The sequence below is a fragment of the Seriola aureovittata genome, chromosome 9, assembly GCF_021018895.1.
Source record: "Seriola aureovittata isolate HTS-2021-v1 ecotype China chromosome 9, ASM2101889v1, whole genome shotgun sequence".
NCBI classification, from domain to species: domain Eukaryota; kingdom Metazoa; phylum Chordata; class Actinopteri; order Carangiformes; family Carangidae; genus Seriola; species Seriola aureovittata.
In genome coordinates this window covers 29176851-29191850 of record NC_079372.1, presented here as the reverse complement: position 1 = coordinate 29191850, position 15000 = coordinate 29176851, and the positions used below count along the sequence as shown (strand labels likewise).

At 43.1% G+C, this 15000-nt stretch overlaps 1 protein-coding gene across 3 annotated transcripts in view; it reads left to right on the top strand.

Annotated features, from left to right (window-relative positions):
* Positions 1-15000, top strand: part of LOC130174479 (helicase ARIP4-like) — a 75763-nt gene that overhangs the window by 46087 nt on the left and 14676 nt on the right. For all 3 annotated transcript variants that reach the window (XM_056384313.1, XM_056384316.1, XM_056384315.1), the window contains 3 exons: positions 8568-8811; positions 10866-10999; positions 11208-11381. In XM_056384313.1, coding sequence (XP_056240288.1) covers positions 8568-8811; positions 10866-10999; positions 11208-11381 — 552 coding nt within the window. The remainder of the gene's footprint in view (positions 1-8567; positions 8812-10865; positions 11000-11207; positions 11382-15000) is intronic.

Genomic DNA, 15000 nt, shown 5'->3' with positions numbered 1-15000 from the left:
CTCACTGGCGTTTCAAACGTCACACGTTACACAGTTCCCATTTAACTTTTCCAAAACATGTTGAATAACTACGAGAGAACCGACGTATTTACAGTTCCAGCGGAAAGTAACAGAACAAAATTGATTCATTTTTTCTCCCCGGAAACGTCCAGATGATACTCAGGGCGGCGTCTGGATGTAATGACGAAAATAAATCATTTCAGCGCCGCGTTACAGTGAATTCTGTGTCCCTCCGCTTCCTGTCTACTTCCTGGAATCCCCATCTGTGTTAAATAGTGTGTGTGTGTGTGTGTGTGTGGGTGGGATTCTCCGTAGCGTTGTAGTAAATATCTGCGTCATCTGTAATCTGCTTATGTAGCAGAGGACAGGAGGCCGTGACACAGAGACAGACCGTCCACTTCAGCTTTGTTTATATATGTGGTTTTATTTTGAAAGGTTTTTATAGGTCAGTGATTCACAAGGAAGAGGAGCGGGGACAAGGGAAAGCAACACACACACACACACACAGAGTGGATCCTCAGCTCAGTAGTTTGGTGTGTGTGTGTGTGTGTGTGTGTGTGTGTGTGTGTGTGTCTGTCAGTAAGTGACAGAACCTGTATGTAGGTCAGGATCTCATGTTTCCTGTGTGAGTGTCTCCTGCTCGGCCTCAGCCGTCTGAATTCATCATTAATGGTTTCAAATGAATCACATCTCTTGGTTTTTATTTAAAAATAGATAAACAGAAGTTTCTTGGATCCTCTGATTATTGAAGAGCAGCCTTCGTCTCGCTGCAGGTCGTGACCCAGAGAAACATTCCTGACACATTCCTGTTGATTTCACTCGACAGCCACTGTTGTGTTTCACCATGAAACTAAATCCACCTCAGTCTGTCTTTGGTTTCAAAAAACACAACAACAACAAAAAGAAAAAAGCTTTAAAGTGATACTGCACCCAGAATGTGAATAAAAACAGAATCATAAATCCTTCATCGTTGTGTGAGTCAGTCCGTTCTGCCACAGTCTGTCCTGATGATTATTATTATCAGTGGAAAACAAGATTGGACAGTTTTTACTCCAGCTTTGAACTGGAGGGCAGATGTTTACACATCTGTTCCAGAGAAGATCGTCGTCTTCTTCTTCTGTGAAAAAAAGGAAAACATACTCGAGTCACCGTCGGGTGAAAACCTCTTATCATCAACTTGTTCAAATGGTTTTCATTGGTGAGGTCACAGGTCAGCTGATGTCAAAACATCCTAAGCTTTTATTGTTGTTTCTGTACCTTTATTTTGTAGAGACAGTTTTACAGTCTCTCTCTCTCTGTCTCTCTGTCTCTCTCTGTCTCTGTCTCTCTGTCTCTCTCTCTCTCTCTGTCTCTCTCTGTCTCTCTCTCTGTCTCTGTCTCTCTCTCTGTCTCTCTCTCTGTCTCGCTGTCTCTCTCTCTGTCTCTCTCTGTCTCTCTCTCTCTCTGTCTCTCTGTCTCTCTCTGTCTCTCTCTCTGTCTCTGTCTCTCTTCTCTCTCTGTCTTCTCTCTCTGTCTCTCTGTCTCTCTCTCTGTCTCTGTCTCTCTCTCTGTCTCTGTCTCTCTCTCTCTGTCTCTCTCTCTGTCTCGCTGTCTCTCTCTCTGTCTCTCTCTGTCTCTCTCTCTCTCTGTCTCTCTCTCTCTGTCTCGCTGTCTCTGTCTCTCTCTCTGTGTCTCTCTCTGTCTCTCTCTCTGTCTCTCTCTCTGTCTCTGTCTCTCTGTGTCTCTCTGTCTCTCTCTCTGTCTCTCTCTCTGTTTCTCTCTCTCTGTCTCTCTCTCTCTGTCTCTCTCTCTGTCTCTCTCTCTGTCTCTCTCTCTGTCTGTCTCTCTGTGTCTCTCTCTGTGTCTCTCTCTGTCTCTCTCTCTCTGTCTCTCTCTCTCTGTCTTTCTCTCTCTGTCTCTCTCTCTGTCTCTCTGTGTGTCTCTCTGTCTCTCTGTGTCTCTGTCTGTTTCTCTCTGTCTCTCTCTCTGTCTCTCTCTGTCTCTCTCTGTCTCTCTCTCTCTGTCTCTCTCTCTCTGTCTCTCTCTCTGTCTCTCTGTGTGTCTCTCTGTCTCTCTGTGTGTCTCTCTCTCTGTCTCTCTGTGTCTCTGTCTGTCTCTCTCTGTCTCTGTCTCTCTCTGTCTCTCTCTCTCTCTGTCTCTCTCTCTCAACACACTGGAGGGAATGCCATTTATTTCAAACACACACACACTGCTGTTGCATGGCTGCCGTGTTGTGTTCGTCTGAAGAGTTATATAAACACTTAACATATATGTAGTTATGCTTACATAACCCTGTGGTTGCAGAAGACATTTCCCCACTGCAACCCCACCCACCCCCCCACCCCCCTCTGAGAAACACACACACACACACAGATTTTGTTCCTGGTGGTTTCATGTTGTGTTGTGTAGTTCATGTGAGCAGCAGCTGTGGAGCTGCTGATGTTTCAGCGCTTCGTCAACACACTCTCTTCCTCAGTGTCTCAGCTCTGACAGAGGTCAAAGGTCGTACTTTGTCTCAGCTTATTTTGCCGACATGTTTGGTCGTCTTCTTCCTGCTTCCTCCTCATCGTCGCTCGCAGCTCAATATTTGAGTTTGATTTGGTCGCCTAGCAACAATCGCCTCTCCAACTCTTAATTTTCAACTTAAGATGACGCCTCCGCTGAACTTGTACACATGGGAGTGTTTCTGAGTGAGTGTGTGTGTGTGTGTGCGCGCGCGTGTGTGTGTGTGTGTGTGTGTGTGTGTGGTGGAGGGGGGCCAGAGGCTGAAGTTAAACCATGGTTTGACTTTAAATCAGCTTTTCAACTCATATCTGAGTTTTTAATTTCTGATAAATCCAGTGAATTGTTTCAGCTGAAGTTAAAACTGCAGAGATCATGTTACTGAACCTGAACAACAAGCAGCTTCTTCTTTTGTCTCGTTCTTCCAACCCTCAACCTCCAGGCTGAAACATGAAGCATCAACAGTGAAGAACCAGCAGCTGCAGTTCCTCTAACGACCACTAGAGTCTGGCTCCAACAGTGAGTCAGTCCCCATAGACTCCCATGTTAAAATGTCCAACTTTACAGCAGAAATAAACATGTTTACAGCCTGGTACAGAAACTGTTTTGGTCTCTAGAGCTGATTTCCTCCTTCATGACGCCTGTTTATATAACTCACCTGTTTATATAACTCACCTGTTTATATAACTCACCTGTTTACATTTTATTAAGGACTACAGTTATGGAGGATTGAGGGCGTGGCCTCTTTGAGTGACAGGTGGGTGAGCGTCTGCTTGACACAAACTGACATGCACCGAAGTGTCAGCTCCACACAGGCCCCTCCTCTTTGACTATATTTGGATCAGCTGGGAGTTAGGGGGCGGAGTGAATCTTTATTTACAGTCTGTGTTCTTCTCAGCTAGCGGAGAAGCTAAGCTAGGCTGATTTAGCAAAACATATCTGAAAGTTGTTTGTAAACAGTTTGTTTTGATCTCCTCTCAGACTGAGCAGCTGTGGTCGTCTGCACTCGTCCGACTCACTCACAGGGAAACTGTTAAAGAAGCAGCGTCTGCAGAGGCTTCAGTTTCTCACCTGAACGCCTCCGTCGCTTCTCATGTTGATGTAATTAAAGCGTCTTTCAGATGATCCTGATGACGTTAGTTTGTGTGGTGATGAGGGACGAGTGGATTTGATGATATTATAATCCATATGCATTATGTAATGTGTATTTAACATCATGCAGACTCCCTCCTGTCTGAGTGGCTATTTTGATTGGAGCTCTGCCTTTCTTACGTCTTAGTATCGTTTGTGCAGCACCCTGTGTGTGTGTGTGTGTGTGTGTGTGTGTGTGTGTGTGTGTGTGTGCTCTATGCTAGCTCTCTAAAGTCACAGCTGCTGCGTTGTTAACGTTCTGGTGTGTGTTCATGCTTCTCCTCTGACTTCTCCTCCGATCACAGTTTAATCTGTGAGAACACTTTGATTGGCCGCTGACGGGAGGAGCAGATGCAGAGGTGTAAATGAAGAGGTGGAAACACGGTGCACGTGTGTCTGGGACGTTATGAAAGTTGTTTTAGAGCTGATTCCTGCTCTGCTTCATACAGAGCCAGCTTGTATTCAAAGTGACAGATGTTACATAAGCCTGTGAAACTGACGCCAGTGTGTCCACAGGAGAAGTCCGACATTTCTTTACTTTAGACAGAACGTATATTTTCATTGTTTGTAAATTTTCAGTTAATGAATTAGTAAAGAGTCGCCTCTATAATCCCCTGCACCAGGGTGACGTCCTCCAGGTGCAGCTCCTTTGTTTTTCCTCTTCACTTCATTCTTTATCATTTGTTGAATTTGTGCTTGTTTGGTTCAGTAAATATATATTTAATAAGAAGTTAGACTTTCCATCATGTTAATGTGTCAAATATGTCTTGATCTTTGACATTGCTTTACATTCACACCATAACCTGCAGAACTGCAGAGAAATGATTCAGCTAATAAACAAAGTGCATCACAGACAGGAACATGAGCAGGAGCCAAACAACATGGCGGTTTCCTCTCTCCTTATCTCTTCCACAGCAGAAACGTTTCTCTGGTAAAACCATTACATGACTCTCTCTCTCCCACTGGATCCCACTGTCACTTCCCCATCAGATGAACTGGAAACACAAGAATGAGCCAGTTTATCATCCTTATTAGTTTAGTCTCTTATTTATTATCATTAGTATAAAAAACTCCAAAAATGATCAAGACGCATTTTGACTTTTATTATGTTTCCTGAGAACAACTTATAAAATCAGATTTCATAACAAATTCTCTCTCTCTCTCTCTCTGTTTCTCTCTCTCTGTCTGTCTGTCTCTGTCTGTCTCTCTCTCTCTGTCTGTCTGTCTGTCTCCCTCTCTCTTTCTCTGTCTCTCTCTCTCTCTCTGTCTGTCTGTCTGTCTGTCTCTCTGTCTCTGTCTGTCTGTCTCTCCCTCTCTCTCTCGACTTGTTGTCTTCTTGACCCAAACAAAGGAAGCGGTCGTCCTCCTTCCCAGAATCTACGTCTGTGTGTGCTCTTGCTTGTGTGTCACCACTATGTTTTTTTAATGTGTGTGTGTGCATGTGTGCGTGTGTGCGTGTGTGTGTGTGTGTGTGTGTGTCCACCCCCTCTCACTCTGAAGTGCATCTCTCTCTGTTTCTCTTTGAATGATGACCTCGCTTTCATCTCTCTCTCCCTCTCCTCTTTCCCTTCCTGTCTGCCCCCTCAGTGTCTCTTTTGAGTCCTTACTCTGTGTGTGTGTGTGTGTGTGTGTGTGTGTGTGTGTCTGTGAATTTCAGGAATGGTTATATAACTGTTCTGTAAGGTAGAGTTGGAGGGAGGCGAGGGACAAACAAACGGGGGGAAGATTCAGTGATGGAGCGAAAGTTTAATTCAAACCTGTGACATCTCTTCTCTGATTGGCTGAGAATCACTCAGCTGGTGTCCAGGCTGATGAAAGCTCATTCCTGGAAACACACAAACGTTGTTCAGAGGAAATTGTGTTTTATTATTTATTATTTATTATAGTTTAGTTATTGAAATAAACGGAGGATGAAGTTAAACATGAGAGTAAAGCTGAAGGCTGAACAGAGGAACGACGTCACAAACTCTCATCACATCTTCAGCTTGAGCAGCAACTTTACATGAAAGCCACAGAGGAATGTTTGTTTGTTTGTTTGTTTGTTTTAATTTTATATCCTAAATCATAAATCACAATTTGCCTGAAGTTGCTTTATAATCAAATGAAGGCGACTGATTTGACTGAAGACTATTATTTATATTATCCATTATTTCACTGGATAAGTGAAGGTTTCGTCCTGCTGGTGGCGCCACAGCAGCTGTCGCTATGACAACCTCTGTGCACCATTGTTATGATTATCACATTTCATGTCAATTCATCCAGTAGTTGTGGGGAAATTTCTCTTAAAGAAAAGGAAAATGTCTCTTTGCTGTGGCTCCGGAGGGGAGCTGAGGGGATCACCACAGACCTGGACCTGGACCGGCTCGTCCCGGTGCAGACGGAACATTTCAAAAAGAAAATCAGAGGATGAAGATCTTCTGATATGTTTGTGATTTACTTCACTTCATTTACTCATTTCTTTTCTTGGCCAGTAATTAATTCAATGTCACAGTGATTGCAAATTAATCACACACACACAGACACACACACACACACCTGACACACATGCACACGCACACACACAGACTCACACACACACACACACACACGAACACACCTGACACGCACACACACGCGCACACACAAAGCAGTCAGAACAAGAAGTTTGTTTTCACATAGACGGACTGACGCTGCGTTTTTACGCAAGTTGTATTTTATAACTGACAGTGAACTCATCACCAGCCTCCGTGCTCCAGTGTCAGAGAGGGGTGTGTGTGTGTGTGTGTGTGTGTGTGTGTGTGTGTGTGTGTGTGTGTGTGTGTGTGTGTGTGTGTGTGTGTTCACACGTTCTCATAGTGTGGAAAACTGAAACACGGCAGTCATTCAGTGAACATATCTTGTCTGCATTTGTGTGTGTGTGTGTGTGTGTGTGTGTGTGTGTGTGTGTGTGTGTGTGTGTGTGTGTGTCCTGCCTTGTGTTTCGTAAGTCGTCCATATTTATGATCCAGCTCTTACATAAGCCTCAGATCTGGTTCAGTGTGTCTCTGGCAGAACAACTGAGAGAGCGAGGAGGAGGAGGAGGAGGGGGAGGAGACGAAGGAGAAGAAGAAGGAGGAAAGGTGAAAGTGAAATCTAGGCAGAGAGAGAAGAGAAGAAACAGAGAGAGAGTTGAGTTGAGAAGCTGAAGCTGCTTCTCGCTGCAGCTCTCAGCGTGTTGACGTCTCCTTCAGCTCTGGTGTTTTTATTAATGTCGTTGAGTTAAATGTTAATTTGTATGAATTTGAAAACCTGAATGTTCTCACGCTGCGTCTGGCGGCAGCAGCTGAGATGAGTCAGGCCTGTTTAATGGAAGTTTCCATTTCAAACAGTAAACAGGCAACAGCTCCGGAACAAGGCCGAATAAACACCAGAGATTAATTGATAAGATGACATTTAAAATTTAAACTCAGCGTCAACGATTCTTTAACAAATCTGAGAACTTACACACATGACTGATACTGGACGGTTTGAATCAGACTGTGACCGTCTTTAGTTTCGGGCCGAACTGTAAGAACCTGTTTAATAACGGAGATCGCTTCATTTTGTCTTTACAAAGAAGGAATGTGCTTCGTCCTCAGATTCAGAAGCTGCTCCTCACACTTCAGTAAGACGAGAGCTGAGATGTGAATGTCTGGCTGCTGCTGGTCCCATGATGTTGGTCCTGTGTTGTGTGTGTTTGTGGGAGTGTCTCGGTCACACCTCTGACTGACTCATCTGAACATGGACAGAAGAACTGAATAACAGAAATGACACGGTGCTGATCCAGTAGAACCGGCTGTGTGGAAGGATCTGCGTGTTTGACTTTGGGTTGTTCACGTCTCCTCGTGATTGTTTTATATGAGTTATGTCTTTTAGACGTGGGGGGGTTCATAGTGATTATTATAAAACATCCTGGTAATAAAAGCCTCTCAGCTGCTGCGAAACATGAATCACTTCTGACTGAGTGAAAACCTGAAAGAGGCAATTCACTGTAGAAGAAGAAGAAGCGTCTTTACTGAGGAACGTTCACACAGCATGTTCAGTATCTCACACGTCAGTTAATAGATCCAAACTGCAGTAAACTGCATCAGTCAGAGACAGCGAGAGGGAAATCTTTGGGACTTCGTATCGAGCATCATCAGATGATCCGCGATTCATTTGTAATTTAAAACCAAAAGACATGTAAATCTGTTTTATTGTTTTAAAACCAAAACAGAAAAAAAAGGTTTTTGGTTTTTGGTTTTTGGTAATTTCTTGCTTAATGTTACACTTGTGTGTCCTCTTGGCTTTTATTTGGACTTTTTTACACTTCACTTCCTCTTCCTGTCTGTCCACCATTCTACTGTTTTTTGCTAAATGAGAAATGAAAAAACGAATTTGCAAAAATCAAAATTGGATTTTAAGTTTTTTTAATTCATTTTTCTGGATTTTTGTTTGGGAAGAAAAAACAAACAGACCATGTGATTTCATTTTCTGTTTTTGGTCTAGAATTCAAAATCAGATCAATTATAAAGTTTTCCGGATCATCCGATGACACTTGGACTGAATTCAGTTTAGAATCAATTCTTCATTGTTGGTTTTACTTTTGTATGTTGAAAGTTTTGTACAATATTCTGCATTATTCACATTATTTGCAGAAGACTGACAGAAACATGTTTAAAACGTTTCTTCAAATGACTGAACGATCAGTCAGCTTCAGTTTCCCGCTGCAGCGCACAGAAACATGAGTACTTCCTGTTTCAGTTCAGAGCTGTTTTATTATTATGAATCTCATGAATCCAAACATTTGATTTCTAGTTGAAAGAGTTTTAATCTTCAGTTTGTAAAGGTCAGAATCAAGGTTCAGAATCATAATTAACAGACATCAGGTCCTGTGTTAATCTCCAGTCACATGAACCACTTCCTGTTTGATGACACATGAAATAACCGTCACTTCTTCTCTCCCCCCCCCCCCACAGACCAGTCCCACAGCGCCCCCTTCAGCTCCGAGAATGAGGCTCAGGGAGGCGACCCCGCTGTGTGGCAGTGCACTCCTCCCCCATCTACCTCACCTTCGGGAGAGACGCCGGCCCACCCTCCCCCCTCCCAGCCCACCTCCAGACCCCGCTCCAGGCCGGCCAGCCAAAGCCCCTCCCCTCCCTCCGCCCTGACAGGAACCAAGAAGAGGAGCTCCAAACCGGCGCACATGAGACGCAACATCAGGTACTGAACTCCCGTTACGTCTGGGGTCAGTCAGAGGTCAAACAGACTCTCACTGTTTATTCTGTCGACATCCTGAAGGATGTGATGGAAACTGCAAATATAAAACATTTAAAAACATTTAAAAAAGAGAATAATTCCTATTCTTAAAAAAACAGTTGTTGCCTGTTGTACTGTCTTTAACTATAAGTATTTCCTGTGTGTGAAACAACCTCTAATACAGATGTTCAGATGTTGAATTAATTCACATTTGTATCTACTGTAACTTTAATTACTGTCGTATAAATTTACTATATTCATTTGTGTTGTAAATCGAGTGGTGCAATATTATTTGAGTTTATTAGATTATTAATTAATATTACTTCACTGAGTTCATTATATAATTTCATAGTTGAGACAACTTTATTCTGCTCTCTCAGCAGGACGTGCACCCAACAGACTGTCACATTCACACCTGTCCCCCTGCAACAATGCCAGGTGGGAACCAAAGTGCTCCACATTAAAGGGGTTGTAAATAACCAACTTAAATGTTACACCTACAAATTATATATATATGAAATAACAAAGTGCTGCAACTGATGATGACATTTTTTAATAAACTAAATGAAGTAATAATTAATAATATAATAACTCAAATAATTTTACACCATTTAATATACAACACAAATAAATATGGTAAACTTATAATTAAAATACTTGTAATTAAAACTATTTTAACAGGCCAAAAAATAAAATACATTTACATAAAGAGTTCAAACTGGATTTTTAAAGATGAGTCTGACTGTGTCGCCCTGTAGATCAGAGGGATTACCAGTCAGTGTGTTGCTGCTCAGGTGCAGAGTAAACTCACACTCACTCAGCTCATTCAAAACATATTGTATTTCTAATAACAAGCCATTGTTGGCTGGATAACAGGATTTACCATGAAGACCTGAAGGACAAGCCATGTTATGATAAAATCTGTCAGTGGTCACACACACACACACACACACGTTCAGTCTGCAGCTTCTTACCTGCGGCTGCCAACAAACCGCCACACAGCTCAACCTCAAGTATCCAGCTGCTTTTACACAACAGCGTCTCAGAGAAGAGAGCGCCGGCGTCTCCCTGATCACACTCTTCTGTGTTTGAGTTTGTGTGACATGGTTCTTGTCTATTACTGTTACAAGCACTGATCAAATACCTTTCTTCTAAAGCGGGAGATGTTCCCACCAAAAACCAAAAGTAATGAAGAGTACAGCTAATTCTTTTATGCTAATGTTTACACATGAACACAATGTTTTGTCGCTTTTTACCAAAGTAGCTTGGATAATTGTTTAGGTTTAGATGTTAGTTCATGCTCTATATTTCAGTTTATTTACTAAAAATATATTTACACTGTTTATACAGTTAATTATTTACATATTTACAAGTTTAAATATTCAAATATGCATCTTTAAAAACAGTTACACCTCCTGAATCCATCTCTCTAGTTTTCCTCTTATTTCCCTCAGTCTAAGTCCTCCTCACCTCTGATTGGTTAGTTCAGCGACATGTGACTCGGGACAGGAAGTGTTGTTCTGATGTAAATCTGTCTCCATCCAGCTGTTTTCTTTTATCAAAAGTGATTCACACATCAAACCCTCATGTTGCGTCGTATAAAGTCGACATCTTATTTGTGATGTAGCTTGATCAGTTTTTTCTTCAGCTGGCTCACGAGCGAGCTGCTAAGTTTATCTGTTAGCAGTTTGGTGCAGCACAGATGGTGAACACTGGGTTTAATGGGTTCATGGCAGCTTTTCTTTTTCCTGTTGCATCTGGAAACAACACTTAGGAGTCTCCTGAGACAGAACCAAAGAGTAAATGTGAAGTTAAACTTAAACAACCAGCTGAAAGATGAGAGGAAACTCTCCACAGCCGCAGGGTGAGGTGGTTTCTCTCTGTGGCTCAGAGCTGTGAGTCACAGCTGTCTCAAGACTCTTCATCTTTAATAAATAATGACTAACGCAGCGGTAGAGAAAGCACTTTGACTCATGGTGTCTCTTAAACTGATGGTGTGTTTTTCTGCATCTGTGTAGGAAGCTACTGAGGGATCATCAGTTGGAGGCAGTGACCAAAGCCGTCCAGCAGGAGGAGCTGGAGAGGAGGCGACGTCTCGACCAGCAGAGAAAACAGGATTTCCCCGTACCGCTGCTGCCTGAGTACACGACCGGTGAGTCACTGACTCTCTCACTGTCTGTCAGACTCAGTTCATAATGCTAGCTGTTAGCTTAGCACCAAAAATCCACCCTCAAACGGCTTGTTAGCATCTTAAACGTAGCATTTTATACAACCGACCAATTTCCTCCCAATCTCCTGTCTCGTCTTTCGTCTTTCTTCCCGCTCTTAATCTGCTGTATCGTTTCTCTCCCTCTCTCCAGGCGAAGTGACGAAGCATGTGTCTTCGTCATCAGCATCAACGGCGTCACAGCAAGACGTGAAGTCGGCCAGACGGGAAGTGATCTGCCTGGACTCCAGCAGCACGGGCATCAGCGACGACGCTGGCAAGACGAACGTACCCACCTCCATCACTACAGAGCGCAGACGCAAAACAGGTGAGACACACACACACTCACACACTCACAGAGAGAGACACACACACACACACACACACACACACACACACAGAGACAGACACACACACACAGAGACACACACACACAGAGAGACACACACACACACACAGAGACACACACACACAGAGAGAGAGACACACACAGAGACACACACACACACACAGAGACACACACACTCACACACAGAGACACACACACAGAGAGACACACACACTCACACACACACAGAGACACACACACACACACAACACACAGACACACACAGACACACACACACTCACACACAGAGACACTCACAGAGAGAGACACACACACACAACACACACAGAGAGACACACACACAACACAGAGACACACACACAGACACACACACACTCACACACAGAGACACACACACAGAGAGACACACACACACACACAGAGACACACACACACAGACACACACACACACTCACACACAGAGACACACACACACACAGAGACCACACACACACAGACAGACACACACACACAGAGACACACACACACACAGAGAGACACACACAGAGAGAGAGAGAGAGACACACACAGAGACACACACACACACACACACAGAGAGAGAGACACACACAGAGACACACACACACACACACAGAGAGAGAGAGACACATACAGAGACACACACACACACACACAGAGAGACACACGCACACACAGAGACACACACACACACAGAGACACACACACAGAGAGAGAGACACACACAGAGACACACACACACACACAGAGACACACACTCACACACACACACAGAGAGAGACACACACACACACAGAGACACACCACACAGAGACACACACACAGAGACAGACACACACACACACATACACACACATACACACACACTCACAGACACACACACACAGACACACACATACACACACATACACACACATACACACACACTCACAGGACACACACACACACACACACACACACACACAGAGACACACACACAACACACACATACACACACACACACACACACACAGAGACACACTCACACACACACAGAGACACACACACACACACTCACAGACACACACACACAGACACACACTCACACACACACTCACAGATGAGATTGCTCAAAAAAGAACCTAAAGTAAAATGAAAGTCCCACTGAAACATGATGATGGACGAATCCAGACAAACGTCATGACAAGTTGTCAGGGAGACGGATGCTGAGAGACTCAGACTAAGTGTATTTACAGAAACCTTTTTTGACCCAGCTGTGTTTTTATTTTTGTCGGTATGTGACGATAAATACTCTGCAGGTCTCTGGCTCAGATTGCCCTTTGACCTTTTTTCTTGATTATGTAACTGGGCCGTAAAATCAGATAGGGACACGGAGCTGTGAAGTTTATTTATTACCCGTCGGTATATTCTGAGCTGCCGGCAGCGGGCGAAGCCTTAAGTTAGCTCGATGCTAATGCTTCAGATGTCTGATCAGCAGTGTGAGCTCTGGTACAACGTGTCACCAGGTTTGTCGGAGACGTCGAGTGTTTGGAAGAAGTCTTAGAGATTAAATGAAGGTTTTTCAGCCAGTTGGAACATTTAGACCAGTTTTGACTAAAGTGTCTAATTACAGATCGAACCACAAAGGTTTTCATGCCCATGATCCCATGAAACGCTGGTTCTTCTAACTCAAACACAGACTGTAACTCAACAACAGTGTGTTTAAATGAACTCCACCACACACAGCACATAGATGTTCAGAGTGAAAGTAAAAGTTCTTTCTCCCTCAGTCTCGATCCAAATGTCCAACTCAGTTTAAACAACAACCAAAATCCACCTCGGGTTTTCCTGACATCCAGAAACAAAACAGGAAGTGCGGTCGACTTAGTGCTCAAAGGAAAAATCAACAAAACCCAAAAGTTTGCACGAATGACAGACGAAAGTCTTTTTATTTGAATTCTTCTGTTTTATTTATTAGTTGTGTTGTTTCCTGCACGACAAGTGGAAATGTGTTTATGAGTTAATCTGAGGAGAATCCTGGATGATTTATATGTGGCTCTTTCACAGGATGTTGTGGTTGATCAGACTGATGATTAAATGATGAAGTTGTCAGGAGGGTTTAATAGTTTTAATAAGATGAAGTGGAAAATGTTTTGAATAATAAAAACTGAGAATTAAGGAAACAATATGAACAATACGTCCAAATAAAATAAATACTATAAAAGGAAATAAATGCAACATATAAATAAGGATGAAACAAAGTATTTCAGATAGAAAGAACAATTGTTCAAAATGTACAATTATAAAATTACAGAAACATTTTATCAGAGTCTGGGTTCAGAGAAGTGAAGCTCCATCCTCATTTTGCTTTTACAACAAAGTTAAACTGACTCAAGAATAAATCTCAACTTCATGTCATTACTGACAACTTTTTATTTTTACCAGTTCTTTATTGTGTTGCAGCAGTTTATCTTAGAAAACATACGTCAGGAAATGATCTTTACGTTCCTGTGTCGTCCACTGTTTTTCATGACAGGACTTTGTAAAGTTTAAAGACACAAACACAAACACACATTCATCTGATCGTCTCGCCTGGAAATCTTCAGGATCAGAGTCACGTCTCCGCTGATTACAGCTGCAAACATTCACACCTCGCAGCTGCCCGGTTCAACCAGGGGCCAGAGAACAGAACCACAGGGGCAGTCTGAGGTCAAATACCTTGCTCAAGGGCACGTTTGTCAGTCGCCGATCTATCAAAGGCAAATATCACTTTAACAGTTCCAGTAGTTCACGGCTGGCGGCTGGAAAACAGCAGCTTCAGTTCGCTCTCTGAGCCCGTCGGCACGTTGAAAAACCAAATCAGCTGGAATTTCTAGACGAAATGAGAGGATTGATGAACAGCCCAGATCTGAGTCTGTGTCAGTGGATACGAGGATGATCATGTTCAACATTAAATCAGATACAGACGAGTGTCATAGAAACACTGAACACCACGTCTGTCCCGAGTCGTCACTTCCTGTTGTCTCAGTGAAGACGATGTAATGGAAGTATTGTCTTTTATTTCAAACAAAAACTTGCAGATTATAACACACACACACACACACACACACACACACACACACACCAACCACTTAAAATGTGCAATAGATGGCTGAACAGAAACAGACTCCTCCCCCTTTTTGGAAACATTTAAACCCAATTACTGAAAGTTAAAAGTGTGTGTGTGTGTGTGTGTGTGTGTGTGTGTGTGTGTGTGTGTGTGTGTGTGTGTGTGTGTGTGTGTGGAGTTTTTGCAGATTAGCTGCCATGTGCATCAGAATATTTAAAACCTTCATAGGGTACATCATGTACCGTTCCCTTATTGCCTGACAGAGTACAGACACACACACACACACACACACACACACACACACACACACAGACACAAAGCCAGTCAAACAGTCAAGGATAAACACACACACACTCAGTGAGGGATAAATACAAGTATTTCAGCATGAAAGAGAGGACTAAGGCAAACTGCAGACACACGCACGCACGCACACACACACATACACAAACGCACACACACACACCTGCAACACACACACACACAAGTGAGAGA